Here is a 21994-nt window from a genome sequence, read left to right as displayed (position 1 = left end):
GTGTGGTTAAAATGGGCTTTTGCTCCCTCGTCACGTGATGAGGGGAGAGCGGGAGGAGGAGCCGGAATTGGACTTCAACACACAGGGAATGAAACGTCATTTCCCAGAGTTGCCACTGACGTGTCTTTGGGAGACATAGAGGCTGGGGTAGCCTCACTAATCATTTTTTATTTTAACTTTATAAAATATTAATTTCTATAAAACGAAACGACCGTTTAATTGTACCTTCCAGTCAGCGTAGGGGGTGTATTTATTGCTGTATGTGTTTTGTTGTTGTTGTTTACCGTAGTTAGGGGCAGTAATTAAACGGTGGCAAGATGTTGGATTTCTTTACCATCTTCAGCAAGGGGGGTCTGGTTTTGTGGTGTTTCCAGGGCGTGAATGGATCTTTCACCGGGCCCGTCAATGCGCTCATCCGATCTGTCATCTTGCAGGTAAGAGATGGAGTTAGGCCCGGGGTTGCCCTGGTGACAGCTGTGCACGTCAGCGGCCAGCGGTTCCTGTTCTGGCTCTAGCCGGCCTGTGGGGGTCCACTGCCAGGCTGTGCCAGGAACGAAAGGCAGGAGCTTCCAGTTTGCATGTTATGTTATATTCTTCTGTGTGAAACCATAGTAATCGCACGTGATGGGGCGATCGAGAGGATTAACAACAGCAGGTCCGGGTCTGGTTAGATCACAGCATGTTGTTTTCCGGTGTGATGATGTGTGATCACGATTTTTTTTTTTTTTTTTTTCATAATTACGGTCTATTTGGTGTCTTTTACAGATCTGTCTGCAGGTAAAAGAAATAGAAAAACATAAAAACCGCAGTTGTGATCTTGCGCTACCGCCACTTTATTATTATTATTATTATTATTATTATTATTATTATTATTATTATTATTATTATTATTCCTTAGCAGACAGTTACTTACAGTTACAAAATATCACAATACAAAGAATCACAGTACAAAGTATCGCATTACCGATAAGAGCAGTTATAAAATACAATACAATCAGTAGAAAATAAGAGCAAATTCCACATGAGAAAAAAAAAATACAGTAAATAATTACGTTTAAAGCGAATGGAATTGAATGATTGAATAATACAGCATGACTGAGCGCTACGTGTCAATATAGAGATCCGGTGGGGGTAGATAGCCCAACATATGCAACTATTTTAGATAGACATTTCATTCAAACACCTGCCATATGCATGTATACACACTGGTGGACGCGTGACCACTTCCCCTGTTAAAATGTGGTTTACTCAGTCCAGAGAATCCTCTTTAGAACCATGCTGAGCCTGTAGTTCTTATAAGAGAAGCAGATGTGGTCACGCAGCTGGCATTGCTTACAGCTATCACGTGTACTGTTGGGGGGGTTGTAACTGTCTGTATAATGTATAGTGTGTATATAGTCTTTCATATGGGACGTTCTGAAGCACAGTGTTGCTCAAGGGCCCCAGGCTGCAGTTTGTTCTGTCTGTCAGTGTATATGCGCCTTGCAGTTTAGTTGTCCAGTATATTAGCTTTTTAGGTGCTGTATGGGCCTGTAACACAGTAAAGTGACTCTAAAAACGATTTACTTTATATTACCTGAAGTCCATTATTACAAAGTGAAATGTTTAGCATGATGTCCTTTTTTATTTGATGTATATTTATTTTTTAGGAACGCAGTGGCAGTAACTTATTCATCCACGATGCCCTGAGCATGAAGTATAAACTGGATAACGAGTTTGAACTCGTGTTTGTGGTGAGTCAAAGATGCAGCCTCTGATTTGTACATCGACCTGTCTTCAAATCACAATCGGGAAGTATGTTCTGTGATAAGCATGTTCTATCTGACCCCAGTGATGAAAAGAAACAAAAAAACACATTGTGAGTTACAGCAGCATTAATGACGCTGGAAATCACTCCTTATTAATAAAAAAAAAACGTTTTCCTTGAGGAAGCTTTTGGCTATATAACTTTGTAAATATGTGTCACACCAAGTTTTCAGCCTACATTAAAATGCAGTAGAGTGTGTAACACACATCATGTGGAATGGAATTATGATTCTAAAAGATGCACTGTCATTTAAAAACAGTAGATTTCAAAGCATAATGTTTAGGTCAGACGAGCACACGGGGTGTTTCTGTGTTCTGCTCTCTACAGGTGGGGTTCCAGAAGATCCTGACGCTGACGTACGTTGATAAGTTTCTGGACGACGTGCAGCTCCGCTTCCGGGATCGCTATAAGAATCAGCTCGAACAGAAAGGGGCGATGAAATTGCTTAACGGTTCTTTCCAGTTCCAGGATGACTTCCAACAACTGCTTCGGTAAGGAAATGCGAGTTTATACACTTTATTGCATAGCCCAGGCAGCCTCACCGTAGAGGTATACCTGATCACTTTTGCTTCTGAAGGTATTTGTAATAAGTGTTATCTTAACAGTGCTGCTTTATAAATGCAAGTTTCCACATTCCTTCCGAATTAAAAAAATCTGTTAAGTTGAGGGATCACAAAGCCAGGAACAGTGGCTTGAAACCTGGTTCCAGAAGACCTAGTTTAAGTCAACCCTGCTGTATCACATCCCAAGTTCCCTGGTGTACCATAGAGTGGCCTGAAACCTAGTCTCTTGAAACTAAGCCTCAAAGTGGCTTTGTGTTCCCTCAGCATGAGAATCAAAGGCGACCAGCCTAAGTGGGGTATGCAGCTTTCACAGGCTTGCAGCCCAGATCTTTCCAGAGCTTGTGTCCAGGCAGTCTGATCACCCTGACCTCTCATCTCTCTCGCAGGGAGGCTGAGGAGAGCACTAAAGCGTGCGCTCCTGCCCCCATGAAGACCTTCATGCAGTCACAGAAATCCCAGAAGACTGTGAAGTCCATGATCGAAACGAGAGGAGGGGAGAAAGGAAAGGAGAAGGAGAGCAACAAGAAAAGCAAAAATGCCAAAAAGGAGGGTGAGTGCCAGTGTTTGATTTGTTGTAATCAGGGTCGGGGTCAATTCCTGATTTTCAATTCTTATTCCTTTTTAAAAATCCATTCACAATTCCAATTGCAATTCCTTAGAAGAAATTGGAATTGAAATTGATATCTTAGAGACTTGCGATTGACCAACAGTGACTTCAATGTAAGTAATTTGTGAGCAGTTCATTTTAACAGAATGCTGCTAATTCTGGGCAGCAGTGTGGAGTAGTGGTTAGGGCTCTGGACTCTTGACTAGAGGGTTGTGGGTTCAATCCCCGATGGGGGACACTGCTGCTGTACCCTTGAGCAAGGTACTTTACTTAGATTGCTCCAGTAAAAACCCAACTGTATAAATGGGTAATTGTATGTAAAAAAAATAATGCGATATCTGTATAATGTGAAATAATGTGCTATCTTGTAACAATTGTAAGTCGCCCTGGATAAGGGCGTCTGCTAAGAAATAAATAATAATAATAATAATAATAATTGCAATTGTGATCAATAATGTGTTGGAATTGATTACAAGGGAATGGGAATTGGAATTGGGAATGGATTTTAAAAAGGAATTCATCAATCTCTTTCTTACTTTCACCTGAAGAAGAGACTTTTGAGGTCTTGAAAGTGATTAATTATTGTTTAGTCAGTCCAGTAAAAGGTATCGCATCTCCTTCTCTTGTCTAAAAAGGAATTAGAAGTGGAACTGAGCCCAGTCCTGCTTGTACTTCAGCTATGTGAGACTTGCCAAGCTGTTTCATATACAGCTGTCTGTAAAATGAAGACAAGCCTGAAAAGCCATTTATATACCACTGACTAAAACTGACTTTATGCTACATGAGTGACTGAAAACTGGGAACATGTAATTGAAGCATGCAGTTGTCTTTCAAGACAGTAGCACTCGGCTGTGCTTGGAGATTGTTTAAGTAAAATGCTTGTGACGTGTTTCTCTCCAGCCTCAGCAGCTGAGGGAGACGGGGACTCCACCAGAGGTGGGACACAATCAGGGCTCCCCAAGAAGAGCTCCCCCAAACTGCAAGAGAATGGAAACGAGGGGCTGACCCCCGAAGAGATCAAGAGGAACCAGCAGGAGTTCTTCAGGCGTATGGGAGGAGGAGGTGCCAAGAAACCAAGGTGTGCAGAGTGCAGCTGAAACCCTGGACTCCCAGGGGCGATTTCAAAGAAGTGAAACAATTGCAACGTGTGATTAAAACTAGAGCGGCCGATCATTGAGTATGAGGACGTACACATGGTTTTATTTCTCTCTGAGAAGATGTTGTGGCATCTTGTAGTTGCTTGTGTGTGAATGTAGTCTGTGTGTCGAATCTGACTCCTTATAAAGGTTTACCATGGTATTTTTGCAGTTTTACAATGCATTTACCATAGTTTACCCTGGTTTGTTAAGTTTATTAATATGCTTTATGTAACGGGCAGTGTTGTGTGATACACTGCCATCGCAGATTCTGTTCAGTCCCCTGTCGGTGAGATGAGGTTAAAATCTGCATTGTGTTTTAGATGCTCGCTTGTGATGCACAGGGCTGCCGGTTCCTGCCCATACCTCTCTTACCTGTGCTTTACACTGCTGAGCCTTCACCGTGGGTCACTTTTCTAAGGGGCTGTCTGTTCTCTTCAGCAGCAGCAGCAGCAGCAAGTCCCCGAAGCCCGAGAAGCTGCAGCGGGTGAAGGGGAATCGCGAGTGGGTGATGGGGGGCACCAACACCAAGGAACTGGACTACAGCAACAAGGACATGAACGGGTCCCAGGACACACTGCCTGCCACCAAGGACAACGCTGAAGACCTGGTATGTGTGTGTCAGTCTGCAGGCTCTGCCTGAACACCACACATCTCCACACATAGATATGTTCTATACAGCATTCAACTAGTGTCTGGGGATATATAAAAGGGGATATATAAAAACATAACAACAGTAAACCATTAAGCTAAAAGATTAATTGTACATCCAGCTCATCACGTTCCCAAGCTCTGGACTGTCTTGAATCATTGCGAATTTGTTAACAACCAGCTGCTGATGGTCTGAATGCCCTCCTCTCACTTCTACATTTTGAAAGTCGCTGTGTTGCTGTGTTCTTAAACACCGTCTCTTTCTCTTGCAGAAGCAGCTTGGTCAGATGAAGGGAGACCTGCGATCAGTGGATTACGAGAGCAGCGAGGAAGAGGAGGAGGATGAAGAGGTGGTGGTGTCAGCAGCAGCAGCAGCAGCCAATCCCAGCAAGAGCAGGTGGGTTGGGGTGGGGGCTACGTTTACCCTGCCATGGCTCATTTCCTTCCCAAAGGGAGTGTGCGATTGTTGTTCTCACGCTGTGTGCTCTGTGTCCCCAGCTCGAAGAGTTTCAGGGGCGTGTTCGGCATGCTGAAAGGACTGGTGGGCTCCAAGAGCCTGTCCCAGGAAGATATGGAGCCAGTGCTGGACAAGCTGAGAGACCACCTCATCGGTATGTAACAAGCACTGCTGCCTTCGTTCTGATGAAGCTTGTTGTGGCCCCAGCCTCGTAGTCTTCTTATAGTTTTTAAAGCTATGAGCCATGGTCCGCCAGAATGGCCAGGAAAGTTCATAGGCACAAACACCACTACACACACCTCATCACGGGTCGCATTCTCTGGGGGTTCATTGAACAGGGCCTGGATGTCAGAATGCGTTTAGCCTGATCACCGGAGCCGCTTTGCATAATATGTCACAAAGGACCTGTTTCTCGATGTACCTGGAATGCAGGAATGTTTCGAAATGCTGTGTGTTGTAGAAACGAATGCTCTCTCATGCCCCTTCCTGTGGCAGTATGTGCCGGCTGCCAGCGTGGGGTACACTGCACTCAACGAGATTCAAACAGACCCGTGTATTAACCCCCAATTGTGTCTCCCACAGCTAAGAATGTAGCAGCTGACATTGCCTCCAAACTCTGCGAGTCTGTGGCCAAAAAACTGGAAGGAAAAGTCATGGGCACCTTCACCAGTGAGTATTCACTCATCCTCTGGCTTCGGAAATCATTATCATGTCTCTGCCGCTTTACAAATACAATCTATGTAATCGAGGGCTTTATAAGTGTTTGTTCAAGATAGTGTGCTTTGATTTAACTTCGCTGCACACTAGGACCAGGATGCTATAGTTTTCATATGGATGTTTATAACTGTGTGCTGATCAGAGGTCCCCTGTCTCTCCCTCTCTCCTCCTCTTTTCCTGTAGCCGTGACCTCCACTGTGAAGCAGGCTCTCCAGGACTCGCTGGTTCAGATTCTGCAGCCCAAGCGCCGCGTGGATATCCTGCGGGACGTCATGGAGGCGCGGGCCCAGCGCCGGCCCTTCGTCGTCACCTTCTGTGGGGTCAACGGGGTCGGCAAGTCCACCAACCTGGCCAAGGTGTGGCCCACACGCTCCTTCTTCATGTTAAAAACTGCATTCACTAACCTAGCATAGTTCAAAGCGTTGGAGAACAAACAATAATAATCTGAAGGCTGTATCTCGGGAATCGCTTGATGTTCATGGGGTACATGTTTTGAGATTATTCTCAAAGGGTTGTATTGGACTACTCTTTCATGGTACTGGCACCTATAATACAGTATTTGTGTTTGATATCCATGATTGGGTACTCATTGCTATAGGTAGCATGCCCAGTTAAGAGTAAGTAGTGGGGTTTCTACAAATATAGCGTTCTGCATCCTCATGTGTTGCTACAACTTTAAATTTTGCACCTGTGATTTTTCTTTTCATTGTTAACATCCTGACAACTTTTTACACTTATAACTTTGAAGTCTGCTCTAGTGCACTGGGGTTTGAGATCTGTCCTCTAAATCACTGCAGGAATATATATTTTCTGAATGGTCGTCTCCCTTGCTGTGTCGATGCAGATCTCGTTCTGGCTGATTGAGAACGGCTTCAGCGTGCTGATCGCAGCGTGTGACACGTTCCGAGCGGGTGCGGTGGAGCAGCTGCGCACCCACCAGCGCCGTCTCAACTCCATGCACCCCCCCGAGGAGAACGGGGGGCGGCCCCGGGTCCAGCTCTACGAGAAGGGCTACGGCAAGGATGCCGCCGGCATCGCTATGGAGGCCATCGCCTACGGTAACCAGCGCACCTCACAACAGCAGACACTGTGCCTGGGGCAGAACGTTAAACAGTCCAGTGCTGTACTTCTACCAGGCTTGTACTGGATACTGGATTCAGTCCCGAATTCGAATTGCATTTTTCAAAATTGTAAAAGTTTGCGCGAGCTCTGTAGAGTTCGAGAAGTTGCCCTGCCATAATTTTGGAGGGGGAAAAAAAAAAAAAAAACTTTTAAAATAAATACGTAGATGCTAGGGATGGGAATTTCAAATTGTTTCCTATTCAAATACACAGGGTGCAAAATGTTCTTGTGCAACCTAAATATTCTGTTTTAATTCTAACAAATAATAACATTCATAACATAATCTGAATAGTGCAAATATTGTAAGCTGGCCAAAACAATAGAAAATGCATTCCAACGTTACTGTAGTTTAACATTACTACCAATTACAACTAGCCATTAATCACTGAAGTCGGATGAATCAAGTCAAGCTACTTTGTTTATTCATTAACCTGTAAATAATTCAAAACTTTAGGCCAGTCAAGTGGACTAAACCTGCTTAATCCACCAGTTAGACCCATCAAGTGGACTGAATTTGGTACGCTGCAGTTTACCCAATAAATTTACTGTAGAATGTTGCTGTTACAAGCATTGCATAATGAATTAGGTTTAGTATGCAAATAACGTCTGTAATGTGCTAATCAAATAGTTTTTCCATGTAATCGTGTATTCGACTACACTGACCCATCCCTAATAGATAGGAAATGTCACATGGTACAGTTGACTGAAGGGGATATAGGACAGCACAGTCGCTAAGCAGTGCTGTGAGGCTTTGCCTTTCCAGATTGTAACCCTGCCCCCCCCCTCCTCTCTCTCTCTCTCTCTCTCTCTCTCTCTCTCTCTCTCTCTCTCTCTCTCTCTCTCTCTCTCTCTCTCTCAGCCCGGAGCCACAGTTTCGATGTGGTGCTGGTGGACACCGCTGGCCGCATGCAGGACAACGCCCCTCTGATGGTGGCTCTCGCCAAGCTGATCGCCGTCAACATGCCTGACCTGGTGCTGTTCGTGGGGGAAGCGCTGGTGGGGAACGAGGCTGTAGACCAGCTGGTGAGTTCTAATCTCACATTCAACCACATTACTGAAACTAAAAATACAGTCATTCAAAGCGATTGGGGACACACTGTAACCCCATTAAGATCGTTATTTGATCAATCCTATACATTGTAGAAAGAGAAATCCTCATTGTTGTAGCCATGTTGTCTTTTGAGCTGGGTTATGGCTATGGCACTGCTGTATACCCACTGCACACACATTCATTCTCTTATATTTAATATGTACAAATACTGAGCACTCGGGTTTCAAATGATCAGGATGCAAAAGGTAGGAGTTTTGGAAAAAGCAGTTGTTGGTTTAATACAAAGCATGAAGTGCACCTGCTGATGTGTTGACAGGTGAAGTTTAACCAGGCGCTGGCAGACCACTCCATGTCAGACAAACCGCGGATCATTGATGGCATCGTCCTCACCAAGTTCGACACCATAGACGACAAGGTGTGTGTTTCCTTTGTAGGCTAGTTGGGCAACATTAAACTACAGCCAAGGCACGTCATAAAGAAACATCTGCAAGCAATTTAACTCCTTGAGACTTTACAAGACTTTTCTTTTACGTAGTTAAAAAACAGTTTTATGGTGACGTGAATGTCCAGCAGGTGGCGACAAACTGCTACTATACAGCTTTAAAAGAAAAGGAGAGGATAAGATGAAGGCTTTAGCAGATGCACTTACAATTGCACAGACAGATGGACTGTTTTGTGTAATGTTTCTAGTTTTTGTCAGTTACAGCTTGCTTAACAAAATAAGTTGTCTCCTGCTGCACATGGAGCATGTGGCTGGACAGATTTCAGTTGCCTGTTTGTTTTTATATCTATTTTATTTGGCTGCTGAGGTTTCTTTTCTGAATAGAATACCAGGGTCCTTGTTTGTTTGCTTTTGGAATCCTAACATTCATTCCTGATAAGGCTGCTAATTATCAATGTGCAATAAAACATGTGCTCTGTATAGTGTTTGTACAGTTAAAAGGATGCGTAGGAAACAGATGGCCTATGCAGTTAATGTCTAAAGATGGATTTAAGCCACTTTTTTCTGTCTTGCAAACGTAATCCTGGCTAGATCTAGTTGTAGCTGGTGTATATCCAGAGTACAACTCTTCCTGTTTCTGACCAATAATGTTATTACCTTGAAACTACTCGGGATCAATCACACAAACAAAAGAGAAGGGCTGCTTTTCAAAGCATTTTCCTCCTAAGAGAACATTACAAAACTAGAACAGAACACAGTCCGGTGTTTCATTTCATTGAATTTAAGGCAGTGCAAGTATGTCGTTTCTTTCTCAATATGTAACTTGAAAAGGAAGTCTTTGAAAAAGCAGCCCTGAAGTAAAAAAAGAAATTATATATATATATATATATATATATATATATATATACACACACACACTCACACACAGAGTATATATATATAAGTAATTGATCTTTACTATGGTCCAAGCTGTAACACCAACTGCATCTGCAGGATAGAAAAAGGGGGTTGAATAAAATGCAGTGCAAACTTTCAATATAGAAAGACTATTCTGAACAGCAGTAGTGGGGCTGTATCAGCAGGGAGACCCCAGGACTGCACCAGGTCTCCACATTCACATCCTTTGTTGTTGTATCTCTTCTCTCCCAGGTGGGTGCTGCTATTTCTATGACCTACATCACTGGCCAGCCCATCGTGTTCGTGGGCACTGGGCAGACCTACAGCGACCTGCGCAGCCTCAATGCCAGGGCCGTGGTCAGCGCCCTCATGAAGGCTTAAATGAAAGCTGCACGGACGGGAGGTGCTGCCGTCTTCCCAACATGCAACATGCTTCAAGAATTCCACTTCTGCTATAGCGGCTCCCATCGTTACAAACTCAATCACACAGGCTTTGTGCTTTTCCATCTGGAGAGTAAAAAAATGAATTACGCTGGTAGTTTGGTGTAGCGGTTAGAGATACTGGGGTCTAATCCCAGCTCTGTGGAGCAATAGATGCTTACCCTCCTCTTGTGCCTCAATCGCCCCACGTTATTACTGGAGAGAAGCAACAGGATCTCCACTGTCAGAAAAAAATAAATAAATAAATGCTAGAATGACTTTTCTTCTATTCTAAATTAAGTATAACAGTTTGTTTCAGTTGTCGATTTTGGCAGCTAGAGAGTATATGATTTTTTTTTTAATTTATTGAATCTGTCACCAGACCAAAGCTAAAATCTGCCAATCCAGGTTGTAAAAAACAGTGTTACTCGGGACAGAAACGGGAATAAAGCACTTTTTTCTTGCTTTTGGGTGACCATATATTATCCAAACAAGGCAGGTGAAAGGGTTTTGAATGCAGGTACTGCATGTTTACTGGAATTGGTTTCCCTTGTAGTAAAAGATTGTTAATAAACTTTCCAAAGTGCCCAATGCTGTACTAAACAGATGTTACATATGTAATAATAATAATATTAGTAATAGAAGACTGATCCCAGATGAGGAATGTCACAAGCCCTGTGTGTGGTATCCTGTCTGCCTTTCTCTTACGCTCTTGCAGTTTTAAGGACTAGTGTCTCGGAGATAGTGAGCGATTGATCGAGCTACTTTCAAACCCTTAGTTCAGTTCCCTTTACTGGGGACAGCAGCTCCGCATGGAACCCACAGTGGCTTACGACAGCCGCACACACCTTTCACGAAGGCTGCTGGAGCGATAGTTTCTTTTTTTAATCTTCCAAAATATAAGAAGGAATCAATAGAAATGTATAATAGAGGTATAAATGCACCCAGACCCCTCTGCACTAGTGCAATACGAGAGAATTGAGAGCTATATAGAGAAATACATGTGATAATTTATGAGAATGAAATACGTTTCTTAAATAAAGCTGCTATTATAGCCAGTGTTGTGTATCTTTATCACACAATTTTATATGGACCTGTTCTCAAGGCAAATAGACCACTTTCATTTTAAACAATGTATGGCAGAGGAGACCTGATTTTAAATGTAAACTGACTTACTTTAAGGTTTTGACAACTGGAAGTGCTGGATTTCTTTACATTTTTTTATTATTAAGTCTGTAAACAAAGTAATTCTGATACATAAAATACATTTTAAAATCCAAGAAGCTAACAAACACAGTCCAGTTCTAATGATACACGCAGAAGGGTTACTTCCAATCTAATCCAATGAAGGGACAGAAGGCTGTGATCCCGGTTTCAGGTGAATGCCAGCTATGAGCATCTCATTGCAGATAAATCCTTTTTCAGTTCACAGCTCTCAGTGCTGCTACAATATTTGAAAAAAAAAAAAAAAAAAAAAAAGGCTTCTTGATAAAAACCCTGCACATTAAAAAACAGCGCCTCCGATCACCAGCTTGGATTCCCGCTTCTCAAAACTGAATCCGTTGCATCCCACAATCTTTGACAGTAGCATTGTGTAAAGCTGTAGAACACCCCACAGGTTTGTAGTGTATACAAGCATGCAAGGAAATAAACACATTGAGGGGAGGGAGGTAAGCTTTAAAAAATTGTAGGTTTGTGTATATCTGTGGTGGCTTCCGTTTAGCCTTATTGACTGAAGAAAATAATAACTTGGGGTAGAAAGCGCCTTCCTTAGTCATCCTCGCTGAGGTGCTGCAAGGCAGAGAGGGTCTGCGGCTCCTCTCATAACGGCTCCTATGTTATCCTGATCCCATCAGCAGCTCACCGCACTGGCCTTCTCTCTGTGTAGTAATCTCCAAGCAGAGATCGCAGATCTACACAGTCTCTTGTCCTCTATCATGTATGGCAGTCTACAAAGAGGAGATTGAAACACAAATCTAAATACTGTAGTTGTTTATATACCCGGCTAGTTGACCCCCTGATCTGAGCTTCAAAACATGGCTTTAATATTTGATCTAAGGGAGGGAAACAGTTACACACACCATGTAATTCTGTATTATAAAGCTTCAATGAGGAAAATCAATTTGTGAGCATTCTGCAATTGTGGGTCAGATCACTTCATGAAATAAAACAGCTTCATTTAATGGTAGGTTTTCTCTTGGATGTATTTTGAGGTTTGGTGGAAACCTGCTAGATTTAAGGGGCCATATGAAAAAAAACCTTTCATATGCCACAGCCATCCCCCATCAAGTTCTCTCCATAGAAACGTCATAAGCAGCTGCACAAAATTCTATACAAGATTACAGGGTGTGTTTTGTTTTTCATTTCATGGTCGAGAAACATTCGCTCACAGATGACATCACTGTATGACAGAAGGCAGGAGAAATTAAAAGACAGCTGAGAGACAGACTTCGCTGACAGTGAAACAATAGAAAGGAAGGCTTCCCTACCTTCAGTAGGGCACCTCGGTGAATCAAAGCCATTGTGGAGTTCATCATCCTGGGTAGGGGTCCCTGGAAGAGAGGGAGAGATCCTGATAACTAGGGCTGTGGATGCGCAGATACTCATAGATTTTGAGTCGTTCCCATGAAACCGAACAAGCTCATTAATGTGTTAATGCCACAACAAGAAAAGCTTCCCTGCATTCACCTTCAGAATTGCGTACCAATTTAACCAGGGTGATTAAATAATTCAAAAGCCAATTGGCAGCGAATTTTCCAAACCAGGTGCATGAGAATACGATTCTTTTTTCATGCACGTTTTACCGGAAACCTGACGCAGTACCCACCCCAACCATTGGTGGCGCTGCCGCGGGTGCAGATCTCGTTGGCCAGCCTCTCAAAGTACTCGGGCAGGTCTGCGTACTCGTTGCCGTAGGAGATGACCTTGATGCACTTGTCCAGCATGTTGTCGCGCAGCTTCTTGAACTCGCCCACATCCTCGCGCCGCACCAGCATGAAGTGCTCCAGGTCAGACTTGTGCTTCACTGCCTCCAGGAACAGCGCCTGGAAGGTGGTGTCGTCCACTGTGCGGCCACAGCCCAGGAACACGAAGGACTTGGTCTCGTACAGCTTCTGGATCTCCCGCTGCAACACAGCCAAGTGCCGGGAATGAGCCGTGGCCCTCGCCTTGAACCGACACCGCTCACCCCCTGGACACGGTCTAGTTATCGCAATGTTAGTTCGCAAACAATTTGATCTCCAGCTGAAACGTTTGTCGAACAATCCTAGTTTCTTTTAGTATTACTACGTATTCTACCACGGAGTAAGGATGCTGTATTTAGCAACTTTTGAAGACATGGGGCTAGATTACCAAGGCATTATTATACTCCAAATAGCCACACTGTCATAAGCGTCGTTTTCTTTTTTAGAAAAACGAGCCCAATCAAGTTACCGAACAATTCACACATTTAATTTGGAGGTCTTGAAAAGAGGGTCTTCAGCTGTTATTTAGGCTTTCAAAGCTTTGGCAGTCCAGCCCCATACTAATGAAATCTAAAATGACCTTGTGATGACGTTTGCAAATCAGCCTTGCTATCTGCACTACTGCTTTGGTTACATTACAAACACTGGCGCACACCTCCAGCACCCAACTCCCCTGGCCTCACCATGACCTCGGTGTTGCGTAGTACGTTCTGGTAGCCAGCAGGGTGCAGCACGATGCCGCTGGGGTTGGTGTAGACCCCGTGGATGTGCAGCACGCTCAGACGCCTCTTCTCCTGGGCCCACTCCAGCACCTGCAGCACCAACAGCAGTTAACACATGGTCCAATCCAGCACCCACACATACAAACTGCACACAGTTAAAGCTGCTTCCTATTGTTCAAATCATTTATTTTGCATTGGAACGAGTAGAATAGCACATTTAGAGCCCTTATTTTATGCGAGCGCAAAGCTTGCTCCCATTTTCTGAACTGAATATAAAGCTATCAAGACGACAAACACACACACACACACACACACAACAGAATATTAATTGCTCCTACCTGTAACCAATTTGCTAATACTGTTTTGTTTTCTGGGGTACACAACTCAAGTCAAAAAGCACCACCCTTCTGTAATATCTACTTTTAAAAAACATTTGGAACACTGCTGAGTTCATTCTGAAGGAGTCAAAACAAGCGACGCCTGCGCCTGAAGGGATAAAGCACTATAAAAGCATTGCATCCTTAACAAATGAACTTGCATGAACAGATAAAAGGAGAAACTGCTGGCACAGACCTTGCTGCACAACCTGGCAATGTCAATGTGGTCACCAGTTGCAAACGGGTTATTTAGTTCTGTGAACAGACCGCCCGGGTCCCAGTGGCTGCCTGCTCCCCGGGCGCTCGTTACCTTCTTCTCGTCGGTGAGGTCGAGGGACTCCAGCTTGGTGCCCTGGTGGGCAGCGTAGATCTCCAGCAGGTTGTCAAAGTTGGTGGTGAGGACGAGTGCACCGCTCTCCATCAGCTGCAGGACGGAGCGCAGCAGGTGCTTCCCCGAGTCCTCCATCTTGGCCTCCAGCCCGTCAAACACCTCATACAGGCAGTCCTTGAAGAAGGTGGAGCGGACATTGCCAGTGCGCTGAGAGGGACAGGACAGAGTCACGTCACGGGGCAGGACTGGCGCTAGACTGCTGCACTGGGGCTGCAACAGCACAGTCAAATACCCGAGTTTCATTTTGCAGATAAATCAATGACAGGATGCAGTGCAACCTGGTTAGTTCCCAACTGAATTTCATGCAACACATGTATTCTGTTTGAAATATTCCTGTATATTATCATTTAATATAACAAAAAGCACCTGGGAAAGAAAGTGATGAATCTCTTCATTTCTGCTTCTTCTACAGCCAGTGCAGAACCCATAGTTCCAGATGGATTAATGATAAAAGTTATGGAGACACTGTAGATTGTATATAACATCTGACCATGGCAACTTGAAATGTTTGTCATTGACATTTCTAGTTATGCTACCATTCTGAAAGTTTTCAGTCTTTTAGAAGTGAATATTTACAACATATATTTCCAGCATCCTATTCTGAGGACAGTCAAGTTAGACGCGTCCGTAATTAGCCCAGTGAAGATTCACACCGGCTATGAAACACGACACATTGAAACGGAGCTTTATCAGCACTGGGGGGAGGAACACACCAAGAACAATCATTTTTAGGCTTCAGTTTCTTATTTTGCTTATATAAAAGCATCTGAAGGGCTGTCACTGCAGAATTAACAGGGCTATACAGTATTTGCAGAATTACATTTAGACTTAACTTTTGCAGTTAACAAAATTAGAGCAAGTTCTCATAATATAGTTTAAGAGAATTAAAATAACAGGGAGATGTCAGTTCAAAATGCTTACAAAGTAGCCTGTCCTCAAATGAGAACAATGGCACTTAATGGGATAAAGAAGGCTGCACTGCGCTATTCACATAAACACATACTGACAGGTGTAGGTTCCTGGCTAGCCTCTGGATTTGTGTTTGCACACTGTAAACCTCATTGTTTGGACCTGACAACTGCCATCTGAAATACAGAAGAGAAGCTGCTGTAAAAAGCATTGACGTAACAGGGCAGCGTGGCGTATGGAGATTAGATCTAATAGGATAAGTAAAGCTTATTTTTTACAGAAGGCATTTCCGTCTTGAACACCAAGCAGGTCTAATATGGTCACATTGAGATCTAGAGCAGGTATGGGCCTACGTCAGGCGTCTCCTCTTCAGAATTCATTGTTTCAAACATAAAAACAGCCTCTTCACAACACCTTTTCAATCACTCACAAATACAAACCAAAAATAACTGAGAATCATGATAAGAAACTGGTTTTTCATGATTCATAGAGCAGTTGTGACCTCGGGCAGTTGACCATTGTTTTTGCATGATCTGTTTAAAAAGCTGATTTTTATCAGATGTGCAAACCAGAATCAACCCAGCTTAAACTGGTTCTAAACCACAAACTTCTGCTAAAAGTGACGCACTATACTTTTGTTACTGCGTCACGGAACGCCTGCTAACACACCTCCAGTAAAGAGGGGCCAGCTCTGTTCATTGGTGAAAGCAGGAGATTTCCACTCCCTCTAGGTGGATCCACTCCCAGTGGGTTATTTGCTCACTATATTAATGCTTGTAAAAGGTATTTCGTTGCGCAAGATCCCATCTGCGGAGACCTGCAAGTTTGCTTGCAGTACTGTTGAAATTCCGTTCTGTACTTGCTTTGTTCCTGAATAAAACTCTTTCGATTGAAATTACTTGAAGAAGACTGGCTTATTATTTTTAAGAAGAAAAAAAAATCTAACCTTACAGTTGCCAATCCTGTAAATACTGACTAAGACCAGGATCATGTAAACTTGAATTATTGAATGATTTGTCTCTGTTTTGCCATTGTAAATGAGACATATATCGCAAGGGTTATGTCCTGGTTAAAGAAGTACATTTGAATTTGAAAATCTAAATTTGGTCTAGAAGTGTACCGTTTTCAGTAGCTAAATAACAGAACGACTATTCCAGCTCTGAAGGGGTGGAGGTACTTTCTATTGGAGCCCATTGTTCTATTTCCCAATAGCTTGGATGCTTTCCACTCCTCTCTGGAGCAGGCTGTACAGGTTTGAAAGTTTTACTGTTTAAAAAAAAAATCTTAAAAAACAGTATTTTACCAAATAAATGTTTAACAGGAATGTACTATTTTATTCCTTGATTTGATCATTATAGTGTTGAATACTGTCTGATGGTTTCACAGACTCTGATTAGCACTACCTAATATTACCTTAGGTAAGGTAGTCCAAGATTAGTGCTGACTGGGGTCTGTGAAACCACCCCTGTATGTTACACAACATGCCGCTTGTACATTCCTAACTGATGTTGTCACAAGTCCAATTCCATTGCGATGGAGCAATTGCTCTGACTTCATCGCATACTCACATCACCCCGGATTCAATTCAAGGCAGAATACTAAATACTAAAAGAAACTGTGCTGTCGCTCTTCTTGGAGGAAGGGGTGGTACTTCCCCTCCCCCCCCAGCCCCCCCTCGTTGCCTCTCACCGGTGACAGTTTCTGGATGAGGTCGTGGGCCACGTGCACCAGGTTCTTGTCCTCCTGCAGGCTCTTCTGGAAGCGCCGGCTCTCCTCCTCCTCCAGCAGGTCGAAGTCGTTGGCAGCGTCCAGCAGTGCCTGGATCAGCCCCTTCCAGGAGCGCAGCGCCGGAACCTGGGGGGCCACGGCGGAGCTCACCCCCGTCCCGATCACCAGCACCAGCTCAGAGGCCCGCTTCGTCTTCAGGCTGGGCAGCAGCTTCCTGCGGACCAGGGAGACGCCCCGTCAGAACCACGCGGGTCATTTGACAGGTCGACAGCCAGGTGTCTCCTCCCAGAACCATTGTGAGAAACAGGTTTGGGTTTTAACTTTGGAGTGTGTTTGAGTATGGAAACAAACTGCAATTGTTCTTCCAATTCTCCTTTTAATAGTTCTGTAATGCAGTGACCAAAAAAAAAAAAAAAAAAAAAAAATACAGCTATCCAAATGTTTTGCATCACCTACAATTTTAGGATTTAAACAATTTAAAAAATATTATATATATATATATATATATATATATATATATATATATATATATATATATATATATATATATATATATATATATATATGAACATCTTTTATTTAACATCATGTAATCAAAGAAACTACAATATGATATCGCAAGTCTACCAGAAGCCCTAACAGTAGTACAGTATTTCATGCTAGATTTTGAAATGTCACATTGATTTATTTTTCTTAGTTTTCCGTTAAGAATATGGAAAACTACAAAGCGGTATGCAATTCAATATGTTAGCTTAATGTCAGTTGGCAGGTTTCATTTGACTTTATCAAGCAAAATGAGTTCATTCTATAGGGTGATGCAAAACATTTGGCCAGAGCTGTAGAACGTATTTGAAAACGGAAACCAGCACAGAGATTTTAAAGCTCAAGTTCACCAACATGAACAGGTTTTGCATTTCACTTATTACTGGTTACATTTTCATAGCACCACTACTGACAGACAGACCCCACAGAACCAGCAGAACTGGTTCATTTTCCACTGCATGGGGAATTAACCAGAACAGTTATTTCGACCTGTGACAGATAAATAAATAAATAAATAGCCGGGTCACCAAGGTTAAAGTGATTTTCTTAGTAGACAGGTCCATGGTTCAACATGCCCAGAAGTGCTGGGAGTGCCGAGTATTGCTGAGCTAGCAGCACTTTCAGACAGGGCTGGGGTCAATAATTCCATTTCCAAATCAATTCCAATTCCAACACACCATTGATCCAGATCGTAATTAGCAGTATCCTGTTAAATGAGCGTCTCACAATAGCAACACATTACTTCAATTGAAGTCGCTGTTAAACTGGCTTCAAATGAAAGCAGCTGAACAATCGCAACAGTGACTGTGTCTCTAAAATATAAAGTCCTGGGAAGGAACTGGACCTGGAATCGGGAACTGATTTTCAGAGGAATTGGGACTGTTCAGCAGGAATTGTCCCCAGCCCTGCTCCCGTTACCTGGGTTTCTTGTCAGGAGTGTCTTCATCGTCTGGAGCGGGACGCTTCCCTGCCTTCAGCACCACCGGCAAAGCCATCCAGCTCCTAAACACAACCACAGCACAATATTCTTACTCAAGGGGCTGCCTTTACCCCCCTGGACTCCTTCTCCAACGCCAGTTTAAAGTTGAGTGAACATGAAGCCACTTCTTCAGGAACAGTGGCTTGAAACCTGGTTCCAGGAGACCGGGAGATCTAGTATGAGGAAACTCTGCTGTATCAAACCCCAAGTGCCTTACAGTGACCTGAAACGTAGTCTCCTGAAGTTCCAAGCCTGGTGGCTTTGTGTTTCCTCAGTGCAAGAGTTTACTTGTATCCTTTATCACAGTGAATAGAAAGACCCAGTAAAAGCTTGATTTAGAAAAATAATTAAGACTAACTTGCAGCAGCACATGCATGCAATTTACAGCTCAAATACCACTGGGGCACGTAAACTGGGCAATGCAACATACTGGACTATTTTAAAGTGCTAGGTTAGCGATTCTTATTTATACAAACTCCAGTCCTCCCGAAGTAGAATAACCTGTAGAATGTTGGACATGTTTTCGCTACAAGTACCTTTTTACCAGGCATCACTGCCGGCTACAGGGTGCTGCACAAGGAAAACTTTTACAAGCAGTCCTGGTGTCTGCTGATCGGGAGATACAGTGCAATCAGTCCACAGTGTGTTTTCAAGAACTCCCATGGAGACAGCATACAATACAAACACAACACAGGACCTAGAAAGTATCTCATAACCTGTAACTGGTTTCTGCTGGCTCACACGTTCTATCCAAATTCGTTTGTGAGGCTTTATTCTAAAACTTTGGGTGCCCCCCCCAGATTAGCAGTGCCATAATACCTGGTGCAAACAACAGCCCCTAGTGATGAAGCTAGATAAAGTAAAATGATGTGGCCATGAATATTTAGTTAAAATCGCAGTATAACCATATCCAGGGACAGTGACTAGTTGCAGAAGATCCCATAAAAACGAACTTTTGGATCATGAAAAGAACGTTAGAGTTGCTATCAGTAAAAGCCAGACTGAGACAACACTGGCCGGACTGGGCAGTAAAACTGCTCAGATCGTCATAAATCATATTTCAATGTTTTACTCCCTCCCCACGCATTACATACCAGCTGGAATGGCCATTCCGCCACTTTTAGTTTTTGTTTATTAACAAACGCTGCTGGACTGAGACCAAACTGGCCGGACGGGGCAGTAAAACTGCTCAGAGCATCATAAATCATACATCCTACATGCCAAAGACGCTCTCCAGTTCCTTGGGAATTAGCCCTTTTTTAAGTGTTACGTTTGAAATGAGTAATACTTATCTGTGGATTTGTAGCACAAACTGTGGATTAGTGAATCAACAATACTACCCCACACCCCTTCCCTTCAAAGCCACACAGCCACTTTTAGTAAGACGATTGGCAGGATAAATCAATGAAAAGATCAAAGGGCGACGTCACAGAGATTTTAAAACGTACTTAATTTGCATTATAAAAAACGGGGAGATGTCTTCAGCACCACAAATGATAATTATTATTGTTTTTGTCTGGAAGCAGAACGATTTATTTAATAATCATTCCAGCTGGTATGTAATGTGTGGGTTGGGAGTAATACATTGATGTATGCTTATGTTATGACAATCTGAGCAGTTACTGCCCCGTCCGGACAGTTTTGTCTCAGTCCGGCTTTTACACACTCCCCCCTTATAATCAATCTCTCGTGTCACAAATATTTAAAAGTGCATTGTTGGTTCATCCTCCTGAGAAAACATGACCACGAACTTGGACACGGAAAGCAAGGAAATCATTAAAACGGGTTTATCGACGTGGAAGTACACCGCTTGCGGCAAATACTTGCTGTGAGTTTTTCACTCAGAATCCTATTGTGTAAACTGAAGTTCAATGTACCAATTGATTTTGACAAACAATAAACACACGCTTACAGTAATACAAATATAATAATTTAATAATAAAATAGTTAATTTTGTTAAAACGAATAGAGACGGCGCCGTAGTTAACCTAATGGGAATCAGTGCACACGTGAACTCACTATAATGCAGTCATGTTTGTTAGGTTTTTCATTTTTGTAAATCACCGCTTCTTCCCGAGTGCCAGGTTCCAGTTCCGTGTGGTCTTCTTTTTTATTGTTAATATTAGTTGCAATAGTATTTTAGTAGCTAGCATTAGTGTTTAAAACGGCACCTTTATTAACACGAAGCAGCTATATGTAAATATGACTCAAAACTTCCATTCTACTTTTGTTTATATATGTCGAGAAACCTCTAGAAGCAGGATTGCTATGGTAACGTATGGGTTTACCAGGCATATGCTGTTACTTAAGAAATATAGTCCATGTAAATGTTACATCAGTGGAAACAAACATTTTTAAGTATGCACTAGTACAGTACGTCACTCTCTGTGAGTGAATGGTCTGTATATTTGTTAAGAGGACTGACGTCATCGTTAAGTCTTAAGTGTCAATTTATTATTACATATTTAAGGTTAACACAATTTATTTACTCACCTCTTCCACTCAAAGGTTACTGGAGTTCCTGGAAATGTGTATTTTTTCAGGCTTAGTTTTATTGTTTCGTCGGTTTTACGTTACCCGACGAGCTGGCATGATTTACTCGTACATTGCAGGTTCTTCGACTGTCCCTTTAAAACAGCTACAGTCGACTCATGTACTCCAATTACGGGTCCCTAAAAGGCTCACTCGTTAAAAACGCGAAACTCAAACGCAGGGAGGAGTCAGCGCTTGTGGTACAAACAAAAACACCTGCTTTCTTTCAGGTTAGTTTATAATAAAATAATCCAAAATGCAGTGTTGGTTTATCTTAGTCCCAAACAACCTGACTAGTGCTTCGTGTGATGTGGTAGCCATTCCTCAATGAAATTAAAAGCGGGGTTTCGTGTAGGCGATGAATAAAAAGGTGACCACAATTGTACAGTACTAGCCTGATCCATGCTCTGCCACAGACGGGTCCTTCCAGTTGCAAATAGCCTAGCAGCATATACACGGGTTACCGTTTACATGCAATTTAATACATTTGTTAAATTAAGCTGAAACTTTTTTTTGCAGGCACAGCAGTGGAAAAATAAGCGCTCCCTAGCATCCGAACTGTGTCACATTATACAAGCAGCAAGAAAGTCTCTTTACAACAGAGCATACCTCCGTGACGCAGGGCAACTCGATTAATACTCTCAGAATTCAACAGAATCCTTTCACAATGTTACAAATGCGGACGGGGTTACAACTCAAAAGGCTGTTTTTATTTCATATATTTTATATGTAATGTATTTTAATATTTCATCATCTTAATGTTAAATATAACAATGATAATTTATTTCAGAAAGTTTCGGACAAAAAGCCCTTCTTTAGCTGTGTGGAGTAAATTTGTGTGTGTGTGATAATAAGCACATTTAGGTAGTAAACAGAATATTGGGAGACAGGTGTCGCGCTTTCAGTTGCTATGGTTTCCACTCTTTTGTTTCGGCTGTATAGGACAGGTGTCCTTGTAACTGAAAACAAAGGTCAGGTCC

General features: G+C 42.8%; 2 protein-coding genes across 3 annotated transcripts; one reads left to right on the top strand and one right to left on the bottom strand.

Moving 5' to 3' along the window:
* Window positions 1-78: 78 nt before the first annotated feature.
* Window positions 79-10928, top strand: LOC117397285 (signal recognition particle receptor subunit alpha-like). Of its 2 annotated transcripts, none has more exons than XM_033996026.3 (14): window positions 79-434; window positions 1650-1733; window positions 2135-2298; window positions 2757-2920; window positions 3878-4055; window positions 4558-4723; window positions 5037-5161; window positions 5263-5375; window positions 5804-5890; window positions 6122-6294; window positions 6783-6996; window positions 7920-8083; window positions 8428-8526; window positions 9703-10928. In XM_033996026.3, the coding sequence occupies exons 1-14, from the start codon at window positions 318-320 to the stop codon at window positions 9829-9831; spliced, it is 1977 nt and encodes a 658-aa protein (XP_033851917.3). In that variant the 5' UTR covers window positions 79-317; the 3' UTR covers window positions 9832-10928. The 2 variants fall into 2 exon arrangements, with proteins under 2 accessions (XP_033851917.3, XP_033851916.3); XM_033996025.3 differs by having other exon boundaries at window positions 80-434; window positions 4555-4723.
* Window positions 10929-11332: 404 nt separating this feature from the next.
* On the bottom strand, window positions 11333-21137 carry LOC131708080 (protein FAM118B-like). Its single transcript, XM_059010141.1, has 8 exons — window positions 20976-21137; window positions 18422-18505; window positions 16922-17174; window positions 14243-14470; window positions 13517-13645; window positions 12698-12995; window positions 12360-12422; window positions 11333-11819 (listed from the first exon to the last, which is right to left on the bottom strand). Exons 2-8 carry the CDS (start codon window positions 18496-18498, stop codon window positions 11806-11808), a joined length of 1062 nt encoding a protein of 353 aa, XP_058866124.1. The 5' UTR covers window positions 18499-18505; window positions 20976-21137; the 3' UTR covers window positions 11333-11805.
* Window positions 21138-21994: the final 857 nt, after the last annotated feature.

The sequence above is a fragment of the Acipenser ruthenus genome, chromosome 40 (genome assembly GCF_902713425.1).
Source record: "Acipenser ruthenus chromosome 40, fAciRut3.2 maternal haplotype, whole genome shotgun sequence".
In the NCBI taxonomy this organism is placed as follows: domain Eukaryota; kingdom Metazoa; phylum Chordata; class Actinopteri; order Acipenseriformes; family Acipenseridae; genus Acipenser; species Acipenser ruthenus.
This window is presented reverse-complemented; position numbering and strand designations above follow the sequence as displayed.

Excerpts from the sequence above, each read along its gene's own strand:
- LOC117397285 (XM_033996025.3), top strand. The coding sequence starts at position 318 with ATGTTGGATTTCTTTACCATCTTCAGCAAGGGGGGTCTGGTTTTGTGG. Across the intron at positions 1,734-2,134 it reads AGTTTGAACTCGTGTTTGTG|GTGGGGTTCCAGAAGATCCT; the intron begins GTGAGTCAAAGA and ends TGCTCTCTACAG. Across the intron at positions 8,527-9,702 it reads TCGACACCATAGACGACAAG|GTGGGTGCTGCTATTTCTAT; the intron begins GTGTGTGTTTCC and ends CTTCTCTCCCAG.
- LOC131708080 (XM_059010141.1), bottom strand. The coding sequence starts at position 18,498 with ATGGCTTTGCCGGTGGTGCTGAAGGCAGGGAAGCGTCCCGCTCCAGAC. Across the intron at positions 12,996-13,516 it reads TACGCAACACCGAGGTCATG|CGGGAGATCCAGAAGCTGTA; the intron begins GTGAGGCCAGGG and ends GCTGTGTTGCAG. Across the intron at positions 12,423-12,697 it reads CAGCGCCACCAATGGTTGGG|GGACCCCTACCCAGGATGAT; the intron begins GTGGGTACTGCG and ends CCTCTCTTCCAG.